The sequence below is a fragment of the Danio rerio genome, chromosome 17 (assembly GCF_052040795.2).
Source record: "Danio rerio strain M-AB ecotype USA chromosome 17, GRCz13ab, whole genome shotgun sequence".
NCBI lineage: Eukaryota > Metazoa > Chordata > Actinopteri > Cypriniformes > Danionidae > Danio > Danio rerio.
Window position 1 is genome coordinate 36673677 of NC_141037.1, and position 26324 is coordinate 36700000.

Here is a 26324-nt window from a genome sequence, read left to right on the forward strand (position 1 = left end):
TTTAATCACAATTGAATGAATCCATTGTTGCCCTGTTTAGAAAGCAGTACAGCATGGTTTTCAGAATGTGTGTGTTACAAACCCCTGATGTTAGTCTAGGGTGTGGGGTTTGACATTTATTTAATTAAAATATATTTATATAAATAGTGAATGAGTGAGAAAGACAACCAAAGTAATGACAAAAAATGTGTGCTTTTATTTACAATCCCAAAGTGAACAACAACAACGAATTAATCAAAAATAAAGAAAAAGTAAGTAAAGCAAAAATATACTATTTACAATATGTACAAACACTGAAACAAATAACGACGGGAAAAACAAGAGAGCTGGCAGAAGGGACGCGGGCGGCGCTAAAGAAATGAAAAGAACAAAACCCAAACTAAATCTAACTTCCCAGAAGCATCTAGCTAACTAACTATGTGAAAAACAGTATAATTAACACACGAAGATCTTCCGAGCCCTAACTATCTACTCTATCTATCTATTCAAAAAGTACAAGGAGTGGCGCTCGCCCCTAACCTAGTGTACTAGACAGCAGAGTAGTCCTGAGTGTTGCGAAATGTATGTCACGTGACCTTCTTACCTGTCCGCTTCGTCCAAGCCTCGTAAACAACGATAAACTAAGAACAATGTACGAATAACGGACGGATAACGTGCACACAGAAACAAGCAACAACAAAACACAGTTAGACGGGGTTATTTCAAAACGCACGCGGTAAATACAAACAAGCGACAAACAGCAAAAGAGAAAATTGCAAGCAAGAAAGCAAGAAAACAAGAAAGAGCGAGTGGTCTGGCGCGCGCTTTTAAGACGGGAGGTCTTTGCTCATTGGATGTGACGTAAGAGTGACGTAACCGGGGAGGAATGACTGACAGCTGAATGGACCAATGAACAGAACCTGAGAATACATGAGAGCAGATACGGGAGAACAGAGCGAGAGAGAGAGAGGGAAAAAACACAGAGAAAACAGAGCACAAAAAACACAAATACATAACAGTGTGTATAATATTTATTAGATTGATGTCCATACAGTTTATGTATGCATGCTTGTAGAAAGTGAATAGAGTGCACTATGATAAGATTGAGATGACAGAGTCATTGAGTTAACCTCATTTGATGGTTATTTCTATAAATTATTATTTATTTTTTATTGTTATTTAGTATTAATGTAGAGTTGCGAAGGGGTAGGATTAAATATTCTTCAACTTCCTGCTTCTTTTAGGGAAATGAATAATTAGAATTTTTTGTTTTGTATTGTGTTTTATTTCTTTTTGTTTATTATAAATATGGCTGGGCGATATGGCAAAAATGCAATCTCGATAATTATTTTCCATATTAAATAATCATGATGTATATTTCGATAAAAGTTGTTAATGCTTCCAGATATACGAGTACCCCAAAAATGACTGGCATCACAAAAAATTAGAGGGTCCAATAAATGGCAAAACATTTTTCAGCCGATAAATTTTCGGTGGCTGAAAATCCAATTCATCTCTACTATCAGCACACTTCTAGATTCCCATTGTTGCACATTTGTGCTGTGTCATTGGCTCTTAGATCAATATAGAGTAAAAACGTATTATTGTTATTGACATACCTTTTATCGTGATTTGATATAATATCGTTTATCGGCCCAGCCCTAGTTTGAAATGAAGTCTATTAATCTAAGGACCACAAGATATTTCCAGTTTTGTGTATATGTGTAGTCAAGTCCAAAATTATTCGTACACCTCAGGTATGAATGTGTCAGAAAATCTGAAATGGTTTACTGGATAAATTGCATTTTTAGCAGCTATATGCTAGAAATCATAAGTCTAATAGACATATTGGAAATTTGAAGATGCATTATTGGTAGTTCCTAATTTATAGAAATCAAAAGACATTTTGTATTTTAAAGTAACGTGAAAATCACATTTCTTTTTTAATGAAAGTTTCTCAAAGAAGAATGTCATAGTTTATTTTTATATAGTTCATACTAGGGCTGCACGATATTGGAAAAATCTGCTATTTTGATGTTTTATTATTCTGCGATGAATATTGTGACATGAATACAATTTCAGAAGATGAATAGCTTTATTTGGCAGTTTTCTATGGAGTCTTGCATTATTCAGGTGCCGTAATAACAATGCAAGAAATGCTTTTCTTACTTTGCGTTTCCTCGTTTTTTTTTTTTTAATAAGTAAAAGTATTGATGACTTGCACCTACAGAAGAAACAACTCAAAAATAAAGAGGTTTTCTTAACCTGCCATTAGGGTAAGTAAAATAATCTTGTTTTCGCTTTGGAATGTAGATATTTGAACTAGAAACAAGACAACTTTAGGTAAGAAGTAAGAACATTTTTTTATACCTCCAAAGATCATAAGTTTTTGTTCCCAAATATTTAACATTTTCCTGAAATGCTCAGTCACAAATCACATTTGACTTAAAATCACATGCAAATGATAAACCTTCACTCTATTGTGGTTAAATAGCAGTGACTTTATAAATTCCTTGTGTTCCCCAGCTCCTTGTCTACTGTAATTTGGACTCAGCATTGCATATCTTGCGATGACTATTGCTGATGCGCACGTTGCAGTATCGATGCTGAAACAATATATTGTGCACCCCTAGTTTAAACAATAAAATAGTTTTGGTTTTTTTTTTTTAATGCTTTTAAAATTTGCCTATGCCACTGATTGCTCCCTAACTGCCAACCAGGTGTTTACTGGCTAGTTTAGCGTATTGACAAGCAGGTCTAATAGCCTGAAAAGTGGACAAAACAATTCTTAAACCATCAGGATGACCATATTAAACCAGCATCCAAGAACATGTTTCATTTTTTACAGGTTTTTCCTAACACAAATGTGGTGCATCAAAAGTTGATGAAGAATGTCTACTCTTGGTTGTATAAAAACATCTTGTAAGTGACTGAAGCCTCGCCCTGAGCAGATATAAATAGCCTTTCTCTGATGGGCTCTGCCGCTTTTGTGTCGTATTGAATTGAGACAGCTTCCTGTGGGATATCCATCATCACAGCTCCAGATTTTAACTCCGATAGATGCTGCAGGCTGTGTAGACTTGTTATTAAGTATACAGATAACGGCGGTGCAGTGTGTCAAGATGTTATGCTGTTTTAAAAAGGGTCAAAATAGTTCCTATGTATTTTAATATGAAGAGGTGTTTGATTGTGTCTGGTTATAGCTTGATTCTCTGTTTGATTTCATAATGCCATTGGGTTGAATGATTCCTGTGGTTTCAAGGTAATTCTACAATTGGGTAACAGGATTCTGTCCTCGGTTGTGTATCGCTAGGAGGAACTCAGGAAGTCTGGAGCTAAATGATTGTTTTTGGTCTTCCTCCTTATGCATGCTGTTTGCTCACTTTTTGGCTTTGTGGTCATTGCTTCAGGGACATAAATAGTGTGTCCACATATTTGCAGTTTTATAGAATCACTGTAAGTTGGCTGTTTTTGTGATCCGGCTCACACTGACCAACAAACAGAGTCTGAATCGGCATTTGTTGAAGAAGGATTTCCAGATGTTATGCTAAAGATGCCTTTTCACATAAAAAAAGCTTTACCATGTGAAATTATTTATGATTCTTCTCCTGTATTATCTCATTACTTTAAAATGTCTTCTCTAATGGTCTCATTGCTTCAGCATTTAAAAGGGCCTAGTTTAACTTGCAGCCTTTGTGTGGTAATAAACAGGATATGATTGAAGGACTAATCATTTCTTTTTAAAACCATTATGTTGTAAAACAATTAATTAGAAGCCTGCAGTTGTAAACGCTTCAGTCACTAGGGATATAATGTGCGTAAAACATTACTACCCAGTTTTAAGCAATAATGTCTGGTTTATATGTGCATGAAAGTAACATTAATCTAAATCTATCTAATCACAAGTAGACAATTCGATACAGGAAGAGTCTGAAATAGGCATGGAACGATAATTGTTTTCAAAGTATTTGCTGTTTGGAAAAAGTCAAGGTTTTAAAACTAGCTATTTTTTTGTATATGTAAGTTTTTTTAAATTTTTTTTTTTTTACGTTTTGTTTTAGTTTTTTTTAGGACAACAGTATCTCCAGAATACAGTATCTGTGATTTTGAAAGTAATGAAGACAGCAGATGCCAATGATTCATTTGAATTATTCAGCCTGACATGTTTACGGTTACAAAATAAGTTTTTCAAAATATAATAAATTGTGTTCAAAAAAGAAAAAACTTTTAGTTTTTTTTACCCACACATTTAAAAAGAATATATTTTAGAGCAGTAATCACAAAACCATCAAACCGTAATTTTTTTTATCCAAGGTTATTATACTGTCAGAATCTTATACTGGCCCATGCCTAGTCTGAAATTTTGAAACTGTTTGACCATATTGCTTTTGTAGTAGAGCTGTGAACCTACACTAGTCTCATGGTTCGGTTCGGTTACGATTATCATGCCATCGATTCGGTTCAATTCGATATTTCGGTGCATTACGGTGCATTGACGATGCTTTTATATTATTTTCACAGCAGCAGCTCTTGTATTAAAATGTATGAATATATGTAAAACAGCCGAGAGGAGAAGAAAAGCCACCAGAATGACTCACTGCAGGAATACAGTATCCGCACTGGAGGAGGTGAGCCTCATAACTTTATGCATCCTGTTATTTTGTGATTGTTCAACGCTGGCTGGGTGTTTTGCTTACTTACGAGACCACTAGAGTCAGCTATTACCCCCCTTGGAGTAGCTAAACGAGTTACTGAGGAGGCAAATCCTCGCGCCCTCTTTGTTGATGCCTCACCCATTAGACAACTGCTGGATTGCATTGTCCCCTCCTGATGAGATGTAATAAACCACGAACAGTTTGATTACTCATTACTTTTTTTTTAGATAAAATGCATATTTAGGATCTAACATGCGTTATGTGGGTTATATGGAGAAATATGGAAGCCATTTGTAATAGTTGGTCAACACCTGTTATAATCAGCATTATTTATTCAGTAGCAACTCACTATCTTGTTTGTAGTTTGTCTCTTATCAGTAGCTGATTGATTAGCTGAAGTGCTTCATCTTGCCATTTTAAAAGGGGCCAATTTGTTCAGTGATTCTAAAACAGACTATGATTTAATCACAATTGAATGAATCCATTGTTGCCCTGTTTAGAAAGCAGTACAGCATGGTTTTCAGAATGTGTGTATAATATTTATTAGATTGATGTCCATACAGTTTATGTATGCATGCTTGTAGAAAGTGAATAGAGTGCACTATGATAAGATTGAGATGACAGAGTCATTGAGTTAACCTCATTTGATGGTTATTTCTATAAATTATTATTTATTTTTTATTGTTATTTAGTATTAATGTAGAGTTGCGAAGGGGTAGGATTAAATATTCTTCAACTTCCTGCTTCTTTTAGGGAAATGAATAATTAGAATTTTTTGTTTTGTATTGTGTTTTATTTCTTTTTGTTTATTATAAATATGGCTGGGCGATATGGCAAAAATGCAATCTCGATAATTATTTTCCATATTAAATAATCATGATGTATATTTCGATAAAAGTTGTTAATGCTTCCAGATATACGAGTACCCCAAAAATGACTGGCATCACAAAAAATTAGAGGGTCCAATAAATGGCAAAACATTTTTCAGCCGATAAATTTTCGGTGGCTGAAAATCCAATTCATCTCTACTATCAGCACACTTCTAGATTCCCATTGTTGCACATTTGTGCTGTGTCATTGGCTCTTAGATCAATATAGAGTAAAAACGTATTATTGTTATTGACATACCTTTTATCGTGATTTGATATAATATCGTTTATCGGCCCAGCCCTAGTTTGAAATGAAGTCTATTAATCTAAGGACCACAAGATATTTCCAGTTTTGTGTATATGTGTAGTCAAGTCCAAAATTATTCGTACACCTCAGGTATGAATGTGTCAGAAAATCTGAAATGGTTTACTGGATAAATTGCATTTTTAGCAGCTATATGCTAGAAATCATAAGTCTAATAGACATATTGGAAATTTGAAGATGCATTATTGGTAGTTCCTAATTTATAGAAATCAAAAGACATTTTGTATTTTAAAGTAACGTGAAAATCACATTTCTTTTTTAATGAAAGTTTCTCAAAGAAGAATGTCATAGTTTATTTTTATATAGTTCATACTAGGGCTGCACGATATTGGAAAAATCTGCTATTTTGATGTTTTATTATTCTGCGATGAATATTGTGACATGAATACAATTTCAGAAGATGAATAGCTTTATTTGGCAGTTTTCTATGGAGTCTTGCATTATTCAGGTGCCGTAATAACAATGCAAGAAATGCTTTTCTTACTTTGCGTTTCCTCGTTTTTTTTTTTTTAATAAGTAAAAGTATTGATGACTTGCACCTACAGAAGAAACAACTCAAAAATAAAGAGGTTTTCTTAACCTGCCATTAGGGTAAGTAAAATAATCTTGTTTTCGCTTTGGAATGTAGATATTTGAACTAGAAACAAGACAACTTTAGGTAAGAAGTAAGAACATTTTTTTATACCTCCAAAGATCATAAGTTTTTGTTCCCAAATATTTAACATTTTCCTGAAATGCTCAGTCACAAATCACATTTGACTTAAAATCACATGCAAATGATAAACCTTCACTCTATTGTGGTTAAATAGCAGTGACTTTATAAATTCCTTGTGTTCCCCAGCTCCTTGTCTACTGTAATTTGGACTCAGCATTGCATATCTTGCGATGACTATTGCTGATGCGCACGTTGCAGTATCGATGCTGAAACAATATATTGTGCACCCCTAGTTTAAACAATAAAATAGTTTTGGTTTTTTTTTTTTAATGCTTTTAAAATTTGCCTATGCCACTGATTGCTCCCTAACTGCCAACCAGGTGTTTACTGGCTAGTTTAGCGTATTGACAAGCAGGTCTAATAGCCTGAAAAGTGGACAAAACAATTCTTAAACCATCAGGATGACCATATTAAACCAGCATCCAAGAACATGTTTCATTTTTTACAGGTTTTTCCTAACACAAATGTGGTGCATCAAAAGTTGATGAAGAATGTCTACTCTTGGTTGTATAAAAACATCTTGTAAGTGACTGAAGCCTCGCCCTGAGCAGATATAAATAGCCTTTCTCTGATGGGCTCTGCCGCTTTTGTGTCGTATTGAATTGAGACAGCTTCCTGTGGGATATCCATCATCACAGCTCCAGATTTTAACTCCGATAGATGCTGCAGGCTGTGTAGACTTGTTATTAAGTATACAGATAACGGCGGTGCAGTGTGTCAAGATGTTATGCTGTTTTAAAAAGGGTCAAAATAGTTCCTATGTATTTTAATATGAAGAGGTGTTTGATTGTGTCTGGTTATAGCTTGATTCTCTGTTTGATTTCATAATGCCATTGGGTTGAATGATTCCTGTGGTTTCAAGGTAATTCTACAATTGGGTAACAGGATTCTGTCCTCGGTTGTGTATCGCTAGGAGGAACTCAGGAAGTCTGGAGCTAAATGATTGTTTTTGGTCTTCCTCCTTATGCATGCTGTTTGCTCACTTTTTGGCTTTGTGGTCATTGCTTCAGGGACATAAATAGTGTGTCCACATATTTGCAGTTTTATAGAATCACTGTAAGTTGGCTGTTTTTGTGATCCGGCTCACACTGACCAACAAACAGAGTCTGAATCGGCATTTGTTGAAGAAGGATTTCCAGATGTTATGCTAAAGATGCCTTTTCACATAAAAAAAGCTTTACCATGTGAAATTATTTATGATTCTTCTCCTGTATTATCTCATTACTTTAAAATGTCTTCTCTAATGGTCTCATTGCTTCAGCATTTAAAAGGGCCTAGTTTAACTTGCAGCCTTTGTGTGGTAATAAACAGGATATGATTGAAGGACTAATCATTTCTTTTTAAAACCATTATGTTGTAAAACAATTAATTAGAAGCCTGCAGTTGTAAACGCTTCAGTCACTAGGGATATAATGTGCGTAAAACATTACTACCCAGTTTTAAGCAATAATGTCTGGTTTATATGTGCATGAAAGTAACATTAATCTAAATCTATCTAATCACAAGTAGACAATTCGATACAGGAAGAGTCTGAAATAGGCATGGAACGATAATTGTTTTCAAAGTATTTGCTGTTTGGAAAAAGTCAAGGTTTTAAAACTAGCTATTTTTTTGTATATGTAAGTTTTTTTAAATTTTTTTTTTTTTACGTTTTGTTTTAGTTTTTTTTAGGACAACAGTATCTCCAGAATACAGTATCTGTGATTTTGAAAGTAATGAAGACAGCAGATGCCAATGATTCATTTGAATTATTCAGCCTGACATGTTTACGGTTACAAAATAAGTTTTTCAAAATATAATAAATTGTGTTCAAAAAAGAAAAAACTTTTAGTTTTTTTTACCCACACATTTAAAAAGAATATATTTTAGAGCAGTAATCACAAAACCATCAAACCGTAATTTTTTTTATCCAAGGTTATTATACTGTCAGAATCTTATACTGGCCCATGCCTAGTCTGAAATTTTGAAACTGTTTGACCATATTGCTTTTGTAGTAGAGCTGTGAACCTACACTAGTCTCATGGTTCGGTTCGGTTACGATTATCATGCCATCGATTCGGTTCAATTCGATATTTCGGTGCATTACGGTGCATTGACGATGCTTTTATATTATTTTCACAGCAGCAGCTCTTGTATTAAAATGTATGAATATATGTAAAACAGCCGAGAGGAGAAGAAAAGCCATGCCAGCAGGTCAAATGGGCCACTGTGAGAGAGAGAGAGAGAGAGAGAGAGAGAGAGAGAGAGAGAGAGAGAGAGAGAGAGAGAGAGAGAGAGAGAGAGAGAGAGAGAGAAAGAAAGAAAGAAATGGAGTAGGCTACTTTCATTATCAAACTCACACAGTGAAATTGTGCACAGTTCATGAGTATTAAGTAGTTAGAGCATTGTAAATACTCGCGATCGTCTTCCTCGCGACAGAGCTCATATGAGGTAAATGACGTCAGTAATAACCGGTTATGATTATTACTGAACCGATTTGTCCGTGTCTGCATTGCGGTGCATCGAAGAAACGATTAATTTTGACACCCCTATTTTGTAGTATGTGGTAGAATGAAGTTGAGCAGCCACAAAAGATACCAGCCTACCACCAGCCAACATTATCTATTGTAGCTAGACCGTTATTGACGATACTACTGTTTACGAACTACAGTGGCACCACCAGTATTTTGGAGCGATAGTATCGCGATACTACCATAGTACCAGTTAACAGTGCAGCCCTAGTACCTGGTACTTTTTTAGCACCTGCTTTGGTGAGGTTCCAAGCAAGGTGCATGCTACCAAAACATGATGTATACACACCAATTGGTCTGAGAGAATCTTCACTACTAGCTTCACCTCCAGCTTAATTGGATTTGACTCAACACGGGGCACCGAATCCACAATGTTGAAATAGTCAGAGCATCCACTGCTGTATTGTTGGTCACGTGACTAAACCGTTTTTATGATACCACAACAAAAGGACACCTAAAATTGTAGTCTTGAGGTCAGTAGATGAGGTCCAGACTTTCCTCTTGTTGTTGGCTGAGGAGAGGATACAACAAGAGTTAGAAGTTTTTCACCAAGTCACTGCAGTAGGGACGACACGACTATTCCGATAATCCCATTAACTTTAAGTGCTACTAAACTGCAGTGGAAATGCAAACTCAGCCGAGCAAAACCAAACCAAACCAAAGAGAGTTGAGCTTTGATCGTACCATACAGTGAAAAACTGGCTTAAATCTGTGGTTACCCTAGACTTTTCAACTCATTGCTTTACTTTAAAATGCAAATACAATATAATAGAAATGCAAATTCATGCAAACATACTTTGTTGCAAAGAATAGTTCAAGTTTGATAAACCCTGACCTATGAATTTGCAGCATTTGAAACCAATCGGAGACCAAAACTTGACCTCTCTCTAGAGAAATTTAATTCAATTCAATTCACCTTTATTTGTATAGCGCTTTTACAATGTAGACTGTGTCAAAGCAGCTTCACATAAAAGATCATAGTAAATTGAAACAGTGTAGTTAATTTTTTTAGAGTATAAGTTCAGTTCAGCTTAGTTCAGTGGGGTTTAATAATCACTACTGAAAGTCCAGACACTGAAGAGCAAATCCCTCGATGCGTAGTTCTACTGATTTCGAACCATGCAAACCAGTGGCCACAGAGGCGAGGAAAAACAAAACTTCACCAATTGGCAAAAGTGAAAAAAAAAAAAACCCCCGAGAGGAACCAGACTCGGTTGTCCACGATCATTTCCATTTCCCCGCTGGCCAAATGTCTTGTGCAGAGCATCAGTCTAAGCGGTGGAGGCTGGAAGTTGAACCTGAAGCAAATTCATCGATGCGTAGCTCTACAGATCCCGAACCATGCAAGCCAGTGGATACAGCGGCGAGAAAAAAAAAAAAACTTTACCAATTGCCGAAAGTGAAGAAAAAAAATCCTCGAGAGAAACCAGACTCAGTTGGGCATGACTATTTCAATTTCTCCGCTGGCCAAATGTCTTGTGCAGAGCTGCAGTCTCAGTGGCGGAGGCTGGAAGCCATCTCTCATTTTAACTGTACATCATCTTGTTTTCTCTCGACCCTTTTTGCAGGAGTGTTCGCTTGAATTGTGTGTTTTTAAACCATGAATCAGTTAATGGACTCTAAATCTTATGGCTGTTTTTAGTTTAATAACCTCTCTTTCATGGAGTGGGAGAGTGGGGTTGATTTATGGTCTGATGTGTCCTTGTCTTATTGCGAGGTCAGCTGAGGGCAATGAGTTCAGAATCAATAAGCATCAGTCCTTCATAGGGTTTCACATAGGTAATGCTGTTTTTGGGATATGATGATGCCTTAGGGTATGGTTATAGCTAAGACTTTCCAGGGCTCGAAATTGCGACCTCGCCTTTTACGAAGTTTAAACTGATGCGGCTTATAACTAAGAACAGTATTGCGCCAGTGGTCATCGGGAGAATCCTGCTGTTCCCCCCTCATATATTGGGCCGGCTGACTTGCCTGCTTTATTCTACAAACACAGAAAAATGAAGATCAGCGCATACCGAGACTGAGCATTAAAATGACACAAACCGAAATCAAAACTTTTAAAAGTGATCTTTCTGTCCATTTTTTCTTGAGATGTATGTTATTTTTCTGTTTAGTTACTGATGACTGCTTTGCTGCTCAGCCTTGAATTAAATGATTTATTACAATATTTTGTTTGTTTTATAGCAAAAATATTATTTATTAAATTGTCGTGCATATATAAACAATAGTGCAACATAAATTTTTCTTACTACAATGCTTTATTTGTGTTTGATGCAAACCATCAATTTATTTTTCATTAAGTAACAGTCGGACTTTTTATAGCAGATAACACACATTCAAGCACATTCAAGGCAGCATGATCATGAGAAATGTTATTCATTGTTAGTATTTTTTTAGTATTATTTAATTATTAGACATTCATTTTGGAATTATTGCACAAATATTAAGTCATCTCAGCATTCCATAGCTGTTCCTGGTTTTTGTTAGTCCTAATTGTTGTTGTTTTTTAAATACAATAAATCCCTTAATATACAATTTGCAGCTGTGCTCATTTTGATGGGTGCTCCTAATTTTTTTCTGGTGCTCCTAAATTTTTTCTGTTTCTCATAAATATTTAAAGTTGGGATCACCGTTTCCACCAAGTTAAAAAGGTAATTTCGAGCCCTGCTTTCATTTAAATACATTTAACCCACTTTTCTACATTTAGTCCACTTTTGTAGGCCATAGAGTGCTGTATAGCCTAGATCAAACTGAGCACAAGCTGACTCTACTTTAGATATTGTCAAGAGTTTTGTCTCCTTGGTTGTACTTTATCTTTAGAAAGGATTTCATGCACATTCAAGGAGTCAGTGTTGTCCTCGATTCGAGTGCATCTTTGTTCCTTCCACACTCTCAATGTGTCATTGAAGTGTGTAATCTCGCTCAATGACTCTGCTTAGAGAATACACAGGGGGAAACATGGGAAATCACTATGGTATTTCTGGCATCCCTAAGAAATGTTGGCATTGGCATGGTTCTCTACTGAAAACCTTCGTCTGTTGAAGCCTGTAATGCATTGTTGTCCAGAAGTCATAATTCACTAAATAAGCACTCTCTGAGTCTGGATTATAGATTTTGTCATTTTGAAAAAGTGTTTTTTTTTTTTTTTTATATATATAAATAATTCGATATAATCCAAGTTGTGAAACAAAAATAGATGTTTGCACAAGCTCTGCTCAGGGCTCAACGATAAGAATTTTTTTTCTATTGGCCTAGTCAGGGAAGTTGTAATGGTTTTTAATTACTCTGACAAAATTTCCTCCGGCTCCACCAAACTTTTTTTAACTAGTTTTTTCTTAGCCACATTAAATCTAATGTCAGAATACGCCAAATATAGTTGTATTCACATTCGTATTTGTAAAATTTAAGTCTGCTTTTATAGGAACATGAGCAATGTTATTGTGTAAGACACAGTATTTTTCACATTATTACCTTAAAAACCTTCTAGCAGCCTACACTCGCGCTATCATGCACTCACATTAAAAAATATTATAGTAATTTATAGTAAATACTAGATTGTTTTGTTCTATATAGTGGTAGTGTTGCTGAATTCAATTTTGGTACCAATTGATAAATTTTTAAAACATCCATTTCCTGATAACATTTAAGCTCTGTTAAGCGCCTTCTTAAACACAGCTGATTTACCACGCCACTGAAGCATTTTAAAGTTGTGAAGATCAGCCAATTCATCAGCAGATCGCTCGTATGTCAGCTCAAAGACATACCAGGTGAACTTCACAGCTTTAAAATGCTCCAGTGTCGTGTATCCGTGTTTTCACTCAGTGAAGAGCCTGATGACCTTCATGGCCAATCACAGTTATTTCTGTTGAGCATGTAAACACAATGGCAAATCCTTGTTGTTTAAGGACGCGCTCAACAGTGCTTAAAAGTAAGCGTGAAATAGATGTCTTTAAAATATCAGGTATCAAAATTTTCTTTAAAATATAATTAATTAAAAATATAATTTTATTTTAAATATTTATTTAAAAAGGTTTTTAAAATATATTAGTATCGAAATTCAGTATCGAGACAACACTGTATAGTAGTAGTGTATTATTTTGTATATAGTATTTACAAAACTTTGTTAATGAAAGCTTCAGCGTACAGAAGTATTAAATAGTGATAAGCTGATAAACTTTAATTAATACTATTATTACTGCAGTTTACTGTGGTATATTGTATAATATACCCTATAGTTCATTAAAGTATGTGATAATGTATTGCTATAGTTGTTGTGTTACCATAGCAGCTATGAAATCACCACATTTTCAAGTATAATTCAAGTACTTTACCATAGTTTGGTTCAAAACACTATGCTATAATTACTATAGGTTTTTTTTGTGTGGGTGTGAGATTTTTGATGGAAGATGTTAGGGCTGGACAATACTTCAATATCAATATATATCGCGGTAGATTTTTTTTTCAATAATGTTGATAGGAGTTTTAAACCTATTTCCGGTATTTCGATAAAAAATATGCGTCTGAAATTTAATCTATGCAACCTCATAATATATTTGGGAGCATTTGTGCGACTGCATAATGAGTGTAGTGCGACCTGTTTTAAGTTTTTCTACAAATGTGCTGAATCTCTCTTCCCTGCCGTTATATTGGTTCATATCAGCTGTCAATCACTGAAGGCTTTTCGCTGTCAGATGACGGAGCTTTTGTGACCGCATGGAATGCAAACGGCTGAGGAGTGAAAAGTACACAGGCTAGTTTTTTTCCTGGCTTTTTAATATTGTCCATATCGATATCGGAATTGTATCGGATTGACCAAAATTAGGAAATATATCATGATATAAATTTTTGCCATATCGTCCAGCCCTAGAAGAAGTGAAATTTTCTTTGATAGGTTATTAATAATATCAGTTATTATTGAGCTACTCCTGAAAGTATCAGGACTCCTGAAAGCATCAACTTTTGGTTACAGATCAAACCCGACACTCAGTACATTTCAACAAACAGTAGATTGCTTTCACGTGAAGAAAACAAATCTGTGCTCGAAAAAATGGGAGTCCGCAATGTCTTTTTAATATGACACAAGCCTCTGTAAGTGATGATGAGTACGTCTCAATGAGCATGTGTGATCGTCCTTTCTTTCTCATGCTCTGTTTTTTCAGGTATTTTCACCTGAACACTTGTTTTTGTCAGTCTTGCTGCTTCTTGATTCTAAGATTGCATCTGCACACATATTGACAAACAGTCACAGCCAAATGATAAACTTATTGATGAGCCAGCACTGGCCTGATTGGGCAACTGACAATCCTGCCTGCAGTCCCAAGTGTCTCTCATGCTGGCCCCGGACCAGCAATTGTTGAGCCTTGCTGCTATTTTGCTGTCAAGTCATGTTTATCACTTTAGTGCGTTTTAAAAACAAGGATTTTTTAAATACACACTATTAAACATGAATATATATATATATATATATATATATATATATATATATATATATATATATATATATATATATATATATATATATATATTCATGTATATATATAAAAATAAATAAAAGTGTTGAATCTTTGTGAAAGTTTCTGAGGCTGTGTTAAACTCCTGTGGTAAACATTGTTTTGGTCTATTTTCGAAAGACATGACACCTTGCCCAGATAGTTTTTTCATTTTTGCTGGAAGTATTGATTACAAAAAGAGAAATTATTCATTTGAACAATCAGTTTGATAAACATTTAAATGTAAAGGAACGGTTGTTAATGCATAATGTTAGTGTGGTTGTTCAGAACAATAAGACTATTTGCATGCTGTTAGTGTGAGAGAAGAGGTGTGTAATGCACTGTAAGAGAAACTATCTGGACCAACTCATTGTTGTTGTTGTTGGCTGACCGTAATGTTTAAAACATGCAGTCATTTATGATGGTCACCAGCTGAACTAGTTTAGTTAGTCTGCATGGATCACTCCATGACTACTAATACCAACAAGACTGATGGAACTAACAGCTGCTTTGTGGAACAGGTGAATTTTGGGGGGTTTAAAGCAACCAGTGATTGAGATTACAATGGCTAGAAGCTAAAACAACACTAGCACCTGTCCTCTCTGAATGAAAAGACGCTTTTCAAACCTGCTCTTGTTTGAGACCATTATTTACTCCTTGTAAAGAAAGTCAACATGACATTTGCATCATATTTACTTACACTGTATTTTCAAACAAAAGAAGATATTTAACTGAGAAAAGCATAAGACAGAAATTGAAAAATAAGAGAGAGCAGTAACATTAGCCTACAATGAGAGTTGTTTCAGAGGTGGAGTAAGTGCTTCTCTTGTGGTCTACATGCTGTGAATTCACCACAGATCACTGTTTTTCTAGGAAATGTCCCCTTTTGTTTTGAGCCAAAGTCGTGAAACTTTCCCAGCTAATTCTGGAGTATCTCACATAGTAAATGAGGAAGGACCTTGGCTCCCTGATGACACATTGAAAAACTGGGCTTGAGGAAATCCCATTAATTGAGTGGAGCAGGGTGCATTGATTTACTAGGGTTCACAAGTGCACTGGCCTTTGTTTAATGGGGGGCAGGGAGGTCCTCTATTCTATCCAGGGGGTTTGTCGCAGATTATCCTGGGACAACTCCCTTTTCAGGGCCATTGTTAACTGTCAAGCTCTACCTCTTCATTAATGAAGTTCTCTCCATTGATTTGTTGCCGTGTCCTTTAAAGACAACCATCCGTTTCTCTAGAAGTGCCTCGTAATCGTGTTACACTGTCACGTTCAGTTTAAGCAAATCCAATGTAGGGATGCAATGATTATAAATTCTGGGTGTGCGATTACAGTCTAAGAAATGATCACAGTTTCATGGTTATCACAATTATTTGCATTCATTGATGTCAAAACCCCGCTAGTTTAAAACTAAAATTATTTTAAATTGAACTGTTTGGGCCTAAATAAATATTTGTTGCCATTTTGAAAGTTCATTTGATTGACCATATAAAAATCAGTGGATATTATTGATGCATTAATTGGGTAAAATTGCTACTTTTTACTGTCATTCAATTAGGGTTGTAACAATATACCGGTATGACGGTTTACCACGATTTGAACGTGCACGATTATCATACCATGAACAATTGCATATCAACGGTTTTAACCTTTAACGGTTTTCTGTCTTCTTAAAGACCGAGACAGCCGCCCGCGGCTAAAAATAAGTTTAATAAGTCTTAAATGTTTAATAACTTTTGATCCGCTGATCCGATTCATACAATTCAAAGATTGACATAAAGAAGAGAATCTCAGCTTTCCAGTGCTGTATCACATAACATTCGCGGACTTTCAGAGGCTCCGGAATCAGTGTGGTTACGTCATCAACATTTGACAACGCTGATTTGACAAAGAAACGCTCGTCACTGTGTCTCCGGACAAATCAGACATGATACATTGATGCATTGTCCCTCCTCCATGCCCAGATTGGTTTAAACTCGCTATATCACAACCATAAGCATAGGTTTCGCTTTTGTTTATGGACCAACACTGAGCTTTTTGAACAACACGGAATGAGAGATAGGCATACATTTATGCGCGGCTAAATAAAACGCAAAAAAAAAGTTTTGCATGAAATAATTCTCATACTAAGTACTTTTGCATGCACAGCAGCACAGAAACATGACAAAACAGTGACACAGCAAAGACGAACTGCTGCTCTTGCTGCTTTCAAAAGACGCAAATGAAGATGCAGCTGTTTGTCTGCATTGCAGACAACCATATCCAAATCCATATCGATAGACAACCATATCCATGCTGGCACATAAAACCTAAGGATGTTCCATATTGAATCTAGTTTCGTTATGTAACTATTTATAGTATAGTAAATATTTATATCTATTTTTTACTGAGCATTTGCACCATGTTTATTTGGACTTTATTTGGACTTTGACACATTATTTATTATTTTCTTATTTTTATTTGTTCATTGTAAGTGGTGTTGTTTATAGTAACTGAAAATATATTATTTGGAAAAAGTCAAATTTGCTTCACTGTTCTATTATTTTGTAACATTTGTAACATACCGTATACCGCGAAACCGTCAAACCGTGGTATTGTTTTAGACGATTATCATACCGTGAAAAATTCATACCGTTACAACCCTACATTCAATGTGTTTTTGGTCATTATCAATGCATTGTCACTTTAATTGAGCATGTGCAGCACGGCAAAAATAGACCCAGTGCCAAAACTTTCATGACACTGCTGTTTCAATGATGCTCACGCCTCACGCTGACGTGCTGCTTCTGTGTGCAGTATGAAAGCTTTATTCTGTTAACGTTAACGCCAAAAAAAAAAAAAAAAAAAACGCGCTTCTCAAGCTTGCGGTGTGAAACAGGCTTGAGGCTTTCAGCACTCTCTCTCTGAAAACACTCGATTAATCTCGGCTGGCGGATCAACACTCGCCACAAGATCGCTCTCATCAGCGCTATTATTTGTAAGTGGGTTTAAGTGGGTTTGCAAACATGTGTACTTTCCATTGCTTCTTCCTCAAACTTCAGCCTTTGGCAGTTCCCGTGGTCACAAAAGCCTCTTGTCATCTCAACTAGGTGCGCCTAAAAAGCGTGAACACGTTGAATTGCATACGCGTCCCTCCATTGGAAATAACGAACTTGAACGAGCTTGCCTTAATTAATAGCCTCAGTCATAGTCAGTCCGAGTGCGTGGTTATTAGTCTCGGTGTACAAACTAGCTCACAGTTGGCATAACTTTTAGTTGCTGCAGTTTTGTTCCGTTTTGTTGAGAAGCCTTTACGATTAATTAATCATGACGAAGTAAATCACAGTTAATAGTGAAATCAGTTAATTGTCGCATTCCTAATCCAACGACAAAAGTTAGGAATTTCTGACTACATATTACATTCTTAACCTTTTGGCAATGTACAATACTAATATCTGCAATTAGATTTTTAGAAGTATATAATGTATAATATATACAGCATAAAATGTGGCGTATGCACCAATAGGTTTGGATGGTACTAGTTGTAAATATGTAAACGGATGTGAAAAAGTGTTTGCCCTGTTACTGATTTCTTAGTAGCAACAACTGCAATCAAGCATTTTGAATAACTTGCAATGAGTCTGTTACAGTGCCGTGAAGGAGTTTTTGCTAACTCGTCTTTGCAGAATTGTTGTTATTCAGCTGCAATGGAGGGTTTTTGAACATGAAACATCTTTTTTAAAATCATGCTACAGCATATCAATTGGATTCAGGTCAGGACTTTGACCAGGCCACTCCAAAGCCTTCATTTTTTTTCAATCTTTCAGAATTGGACTTGCTGGCGTGCTTTGTATCATTGTCCTGTTGCAGAACCCAAGTTCACTTCACTAACAGATGGTTGGACATTCTCTTTCTGGCTATTTTGGTACACAGCAGAATTTATCCTTTTTTTTTACAGCAAGTTTTCCAGGTCCTGAAGTAGCAAAACAGCCCCTGTCCATCACACTACCAACACCACATTTTACTGTTGGTATGGTTTTTCTTAAATGTGGTGTTTACTTTTACGCCACACTTAATATGACACACCAGTTTCAAAAAGTTAGATTTTTGTCTCATCAGTCTCGTCAATTTTTTTTTCCTTTAATAAAAACCTTTATTTCAGAACGTCATGATGTGTTTACTTGTTTTATCTTTATAACTAATATTAATTATTAGAGCAATTCAAACGTTATGGATGTGACATTTGCAGTAAAAACTCAAATAGAGAATGTATGTTAACATTATATTAAAACATCTGTTTGTATTTTCCAGAAAAACTACCCACAGAGTTATGGGATCAGAAAAAAACAACAATCTGTAAACATGTTTTGTACTTCAAATCAGGAAAAAAAAACCATGTGTTATGAATGTTACCAAAAAAGTCAGCGAGTTTACAGTATACAACATGCTCTAGAAATTCTCTTAATTAAACTGCACGACCCTAAATAAACAATGCTAATTAAAAGGATAATAGGTGGCTCTCTATAGAACAAAAATGATTGGTTTTATTTTATTTAAGATTTTTGCATTTATGAGGGAAAAGCTTTGAAATGGATGTGAAAAATATGAAATTGCCACTTGTGTGACTTTGGCAAATCAAATATAATAGTTAAAAACATTGACAGAGACATTTTTGAGTATTTCTAAAGTACTGTAAATAACTTGCTCGCACAAACTTAGGAATGGTTTCTGTATTTTGGTGAAATTGGTGTATTTGGTTAAGTTTTTTTATGGCAAGATTGACATATGCATGAAATTGTTTATTAACAATATTAATATTATAAATATGACTAATATTTAAATTAGTTTGATGATCTGAAACATTACAATGTGACAAACATGCAAAAAAATCAGAAATCACTTAGAGGTCAAACACTTTTTCAAAAACCCTTGCACAGACACACACACATATACAGTAGAAGTCTAAAAATATTATCCCCCCTGTTTATTTTTTCCCCAATTTCTGTTTAACAGAGAGCAGAGTTTTTCAACATATTTCTAAACATGATAGTCTTAATAACTGATTTGCAATAAATAATTTATTTTATCTTTGCCATGATGACAGTAAGTAATATTTTACTAGATATTTTTCAAGCACTTCTATACAGTTTAAAGTGATATCTAAAGGCTTAACTAGGTTAATTGGGTTAACTTGGCAGCTTAGGGTAATTAGGCAAGTTATTGTTTAATGATGGTTTGTTCTGTAGACATTAGAAAAACAAATTAGCTTATAGGGCTAATGATGATTGTTTGTACTAATATATTTATATATTTTTACCTTAAAAAGGTTTTTAAAAAAAATAAAAACTGCTTTTGTTCTAAATAAAATAAAAACAAGTCAAAATAAAAACAAATAAGACTTTCTCCAGAAGAAAAATATTATCAGACATACTGTGAAAATGTCCTTGCTTTGTTAAACATCATTTGGGAAATATTTAAAAAAGAAACAAAAATCAAAGGGGGGCTTATAATTCTGACTTCAACTGTATGTGTGTGTGTGTATGTTCATGTTCTTCCTATGTTCAGAGTATCTTTCTAAAATATGTGAATGCCACCTGGATGTCCACATTTCGACAGGCTCTCCCGAGCTTTTGAGGGGTTCTGTTTTTACTGCAGTTGAATTTTTAATGCTGCTACTGCGGCTGCTGAAAGCTTGTTGACGTATGAGGAGTGTGAAGCAGTAGTTTCTTCTTGTTCATCTCTGAAGAATAAATACAAACCCTAAATATTTCATCCAAATGCATCCTCATTTTTCCAGATCTAGAAATTGTTAAAGGAGGTTCATGTGACTATTTTACCACAACAGATGTTTCTAGTGACCACATTTGTAAAAATCCAAAACTGACAAATACACTATAAAAGCATGATAAAAGTACTCGAAAAGAAAAGCAGTAGCACTGCAATTCCTATCCATATGGTTAGAATGCAGTGGTTCTTCGATGTGGAGAGTGTGGGAATCGTTTCTTACACGTTGAATCATCTCCAGCACACACATTTGGTCTTCATTTCTTCAGACTGTGCCTTCATCAGTCTCCTGGAGTTTACACACTCCCTTGCAGTCGCTTTAAATTATAAAGCATCCATTAAAACAGGAGCCAGCATCTGTCTTTTCATGTTCCTTTTTGTTTTTCAGGTAGTCAGTTAACTAAATTGGCCACTGCTTTGTTTTTCCTTTCATTGTTGTAATGCTGTTGAACTGTCAGTATTTGGAGTGAAATTATTTAAGCTTTTTTTTTTTTTTTTGTCTGACTTTAGCTTCCACGAGTGTTTTGTTTGTCTAGTTGACTAAAATATTGAAAGGATGTTCTTGTATCAACTGTAGGATATAGAGTTTGTGTAACAATGGAAAAATAAAGTGAACTTGAGTTATTTTCTGTAAATCATTCTCATCAAGTATTTTAGTGGTTCTCATCCAAGGGTACGGGGCATGCGGCAACATCCTGCTCTCCCTCATGAAGCTAAAACGGGAGTAACGGAAACTGCAATTTATCGACTGGCCTTTGGGGGCTGGCTCCCGAAACACCAGGGGCTCTATTTTGACGGTCTGTGCGCAGGGCGCAAAACGCAGGGTGCAAACGCTTTCAGGGCGTGTCAGGACGCGTTTTTGCTAATTTAAGGACGGGAAATCTGCCTTGCGCCGCGGTGCATATTCTAAAAGGGTTGAGTTTATTTTCTTAATGAGTTATAGGTGTGTTTTGAAAATAAACCAATTAGAATCTTATCTCCCATTCCCTTTAAGAGCCAGCTGTGTCGCGCCAAGAATGCATTCGCTATTTACAGGACGCAAAGTAAGTCTAAGTGGAAAAAATGAGCATTTCAAAAGCAAACAGTTAACAGTTTTTTTATAACAGAAAAACAGAGCATCTACTGCGTGAGAATGAGAGATTATGGATCACTTTCACTTTCGCTCTTGTATAGGGAAACCTTTACGCACAGACATCAATTAGTCTATAAATAAATATTTTGTTTGTTAAGCGCAAATATTCGTTTCAAAACTATTTCTAAATTCAGTTCTAATTTCCAGCAAACAAATAAATGAACAATAATAGCAAAATGTGCTCAAAAACCTGAGTTATATCCTAAAACACATGCTGTGCCCCATATGGTCTAAAACCTGACAGGTGGGCAAATCTAAGCTTGTTTTTAATAAAACAAATATAAATATGGATATATTAAATAATACTGCTAATAATAATAACATTATACAAAAGCAAATTGTTATGAATGAACTGAAAAAGCCTCCCGAGATGAAGAAGACATAAAAGCAGTGGTTTTTCATATTTATGTAGGCTAGAAAATAATGTTTTGTAATATTTTAATCCTTTATATTTATATCCTATATCTATTCTTATTATATCCTATATATATCCTTAATATTTACATTTTTTCATATGTAAAGATATTTGCCTATTGCTCTCTTGTGCGTATTAAGCAGTGCGTAAGCGAGGCGCAACTCTGCGCCGGAGTTTAGACCGGGTTTGTTTTGGTCTAATGAAAAATCTATTATAGATTCTCAAAATAGCGACCCGCCAGCTTTCCACCTCAGAATGCCTTCCCTTTTAGACCAGAACGCCTATGGACGCACAAATGAGCGCTAATGCATTTGCTATTTAAACAGCGTAGCGCAACGCCTCAAAACGACTCTTGCGCCAAGCTGAAACAACCAAAAGACTACTGCGCCACGCCTTGCGCCACACTGCGCCGGGTGTATGATAGGGCCCTAGGTGTTTACTGACTGTCATGTTAAAATGGCCATTTTTACAGCTGATAAAAACATGTTTACAGCCTGGTACAAAAGATGGTTTTGGTGCATATAGCTAATATTACCCTTCATGAAAACTATGAGGGGGTGATTATTTTATTTTTTTTATAACTTTTCATTATATTAAATCTGCATAATTAAGGGCGTGGCTACTTGAGTGACAGCTAGGTCTCGCTGGTCGCTGTCACTTCACCTCAGCAGATTCCAGCTGAATAACTGATGAGCTCGGCATATACATATAGTATTTTTTGTGTTTTTTTTTTTTTTTGTGGCTTTACACAGCCAATTGCCTTTTGGATTATTTCTTACTATTAGCAGATAATATGACAAGCTTTACACTCAGTTGTGCACACAAACAACCATTTAAGTAACCTCCTTTTCCCAGGTGAAAGAAATTTTCATTCTTGGAAATCTTGAGCAGTCAGCTGAAATGTTATCATGCAGTGTTATGCCTGTATTTCGTAAATAGCCTTGCATTTACCAACACAGACTATATTTGAAGTATTTGGGAGTTAATCATGTTTTTTTTTCCTGTAGAAAAACCTCATAAGAACAATGCTTAGTGGCTCAATGTATTACAACAGTGACTTAAAATACAAACAAACATAATTTATTAATATAATGTACAGCCAAGCACATGAGTCCAGAACATAAACAAATCGCAGGTTATGAAGTATTGTGTTTTTATTATGTTATGTTTCGCCCAAAGGAAAAACTCATCTAAGCAAAATACTTGCAGGCGTCTGTAGCTCCACTTGCTCTTCGCCTTTTTGCCCATTTTTATTTACCTGCGGTCAGCATGATGGTGCTCAAACAAAATGTCGACGCTTGGCCACATTTACTTTTAGCTTTTTTTTGCGTTCTTCAGAAACCTATGGATGACATCATGGATACTACGTCCATAATTTTACAATCTATGGTCTAGGGTCTACCAGAGGGCCTCTGCATATTTCCAGGAGGGCCCCTGTAATTGTGGAAATGATCTAAATGTAATTTTGTTAATGCAATCTTAAGCATTTTGGGATATTGAAAATCCAAACTGTTGAAAACAGGATTCAATGTGCAAATTTTTGCTTTATTATAATAAAATTATAATATTAATGATAATAATAGCTTAAAATGATGTGTTGTTTTTGGAATGGGATTATGATTAATAAATAATCATGACATTATTCTTATTTAAGCTGAGCTTTTGCCCTTAAGATGTCATGTTATATCGTGGATTAACTATTAAACTGATGAGTAAAGCTACCTGGTGACTTCTGTTTTTATGCTATAACAGCTGAACTCGTGTGTTAACTTTGTGAAGGAGTTGTGTTCAGTCCACATTACCTCATAACACTTGTCCTGTATACCCAGAAGGACATAAATGGCCTATTCTTTGAAGTGCTCACTGCAGGGCAAAAGGGCTTTTCTGTTGACAAGTGCTTCCACTAGAAGACAAATGGACTGATGGGCTTTCAAGACGTGGGGATCCTGAACTACATATTACAGATGTCACATCAGTTGGATTTATTTTAATACTGAATGTTTTATAGGCTGGTGGACATGTTCAGTTGTGTCTCAAGAGGACTTTGACCCAGTCAACTAGGTCATTTTTGGTGATCATAGTAGCGTGTTGCACTTTCCCCTTCCTTTGTTCTTTTCTCTTTTATGAACACACACAAGCACACAGACATACACATACAAATGTGTGCTCACTCGCTCACTCACTCAGTTTAAACAATGGAAGTTTTGTTGAGTTGAACTGCCATCAAGTGCAGTCCACAGAGATTTAGTATGTGCTGTTTTTCTGCGTGGAAAATTTGTCCATTAGTAATGTGTTTTTTAAAGTATGCAACACTAGTGTGTGTGTGTGTGTGTGTGTGTGTGAGAGTGAGAGTGTGTCTAGGTGAGCTCTCTTACCTCTGTTTTTATGGAGCACTTAACAGCAGTCCTAAGGGAGATTTTGTTTGTTTGACACTGGTTGCTTAGGGCAGTCCCAAGACATTACAAGACAAGAGACAAGTCGAAATAAAACCTGTTTGAGTTAATACAGCGCATTAATCAGCTTTGAAAAATCACTCAAACAAAGATTATTGTTAATCAATATAAACAATTTAACATCTTAAATATATATGAATTACTTTCCTCCAATGTCTCTCACATTAAATGACAGTTTTCAAATTCCCGGCATGCATCCCATGCTCCATGTCTTTTATGTGTCCTTTACACTAGCAGCGACTTTGTAACTGTCTATTGCTCTGGGTGGCGATTAAACCAGTGTATCTGTCTGCAGACTGCAAGACGAGGCGTAAGATGAAAGTGTGTAACTTGTTGAAAGTTAGAGGTGTAACTTGATGTTATCGACATACCATTGAACCAACGAGATGTTGTTAGCAAGATAGCGGAAATATTTACCAGAGAACATTTTCACCAGATGTTTTCATGAGATTTCTCCAAACTTATCCTCAACCAAGTCATTTGATATACTATTGTATTCATACATTTTGCTGCTCATGCAACTCCACTTGCTGAATTCTTCATCTTTTGTCATGACCGTTAGCCTATTACCCCCGGTGGTTGCAAATAACAGTACAATGGCGAGCCTGTATGAAAGCCTCCACAGATAACAGCTGTACATTAATAACTATGATGGTTGAGTTAAGGGTTGGGGTAGGTGTAGATGTTAATGGCTCTGATGGTTTAGTTAAGGGTTGAAGTAGGTGTAGACGTTAATATGTCTAATGGTTGGGTTTAGGTTTAGGGAAGGTGTAGAAGTTAATAACTGTGACATTTAGGTTTAGGGAAGGTGTAGACATTAATGGTGTACAGTGCCCTAACTTCAAGTTACACCTGTAACATACTTCAAGGTATGCCCAAGAAAGCCTGGTTTATACTTCTGCGTCAAGTGACCGGCGTAACCCACTGCGCATACAACGCCTGTAGCTGTGCATTTATACTTCTGCGCGCTGTCTCTGTTGGTCTGCATTAACACTTCCGAAACGCTAGTTGGCAGTGAGGTGTAAATGTTTCTCTGTGTCGAGTTTCTTCGCTGCTGTTTTGCTTTTCCTGAACACTTCCGGGATGTACAAGTGGCTCAAACTCGCTCATTTTGAGGCAGGGACCGGCGGACGTGCAAGAAATATGAGGTAAACACAAAACAAAACTTTCCAACCGGAGCTCCTTTACAGGACTCCACACTTGTAAACAATTGCTCCATTGGGCTAGTGCCGCTCGCGCGGCTCTCGGTCCCGCCCAGACTCGTCAGCGCTACCAAGTCGACCAATCACAGAGCTTGCGCTACGCGTTGTTGCGACGTGTAGTTAAATTTTTTGAGAGGTCACGTCAGTGACGCCGAAGGCCACGGCGAAGGGCTATGGGTCAACGCCGTAGCATATGCCGACGTTTGACGCAGAAGTATAAATCAGCCTTAAGGCACCTTCATGTTAAGCCTACTCGATTAAAGACAGACCTACTCGATTAAAGTCGCTAGTGGGCGTTCCTACCTTGAGTTTGCTTAGATAAGTTTGGTGTAATCAGCCCCTTAGTCTGTTTAGTGAAGTCAAGCTTTGTCAAGTAAAGACTATCTTGGTACAGACACAAACATTCTGAAGTCAAGTCTAACAAATCCAACACACAGTTTAGAGGTGATATACAAATAAATTTGGCTTGGCAAAGTCTAAAACAGTGTAGAGTATCCAGTTTAGTATAGTAGTGTCTATTAAAACTCAGCCTATAGTCTTTGTAGCCCAGTAAAAACAAATTGCAATACCAACTTGGTTTTATACTTAACTTTATTAGAATAAAGTACTGTTGTAGTCTACAAAGCCTCTTTTACAATCTTCTAAAACCCATTTAAGGTCTGATAAAATGCAGTTTAATCTGTATAATCTAGAAAATCCTACATAATAACATGTTTTGTATTGTAGTGCTGTAAAATTGTTCGGCAGTCTAGTACAGCTTGTTCACACTGTCTTTTTATATGTGTAATTTTAAATTTTTTTAATAATAATTCTTTCG

At 35.8% G+C, this 26324-nt stretch overlaps 1 protein-coding gene and 1 long non-coding RNA gene across 9 annotated transcripts in view; both read left to right on the top strand.

Annotated features, from left to right (window-relative positions):
• Positions 1-26324, top strand: part of asap2a (ArfGAP with SH3 domain, ankyrin repeat and PH domain 2a) — a 139560-nt gene that overhangs the window by 7821 nt on the left and 105415 nt on the right. The window contains exon 1 of one of the 8 annotated variants that reach the window (XM_087289413.1): positions 4567-4607. Coding sequence (XP_087145539.1) covers positions 4569-4607 — 39 coding nt within the window. The 5' untranslated portion in view covers positions 4567-4568. 8 annotated transcript variants of the gene reach the window in all.
• On the top strand, positions 8485-9817 carry LOC147840018 (uncharacterized). The gene is made up of 2 exons (XR_015513624.1): positions 8485-8675; positions 8734-9817. It is a non-coding gene; the product is annotated as an uncharacterized LOC147840018 (long non-coding RNA).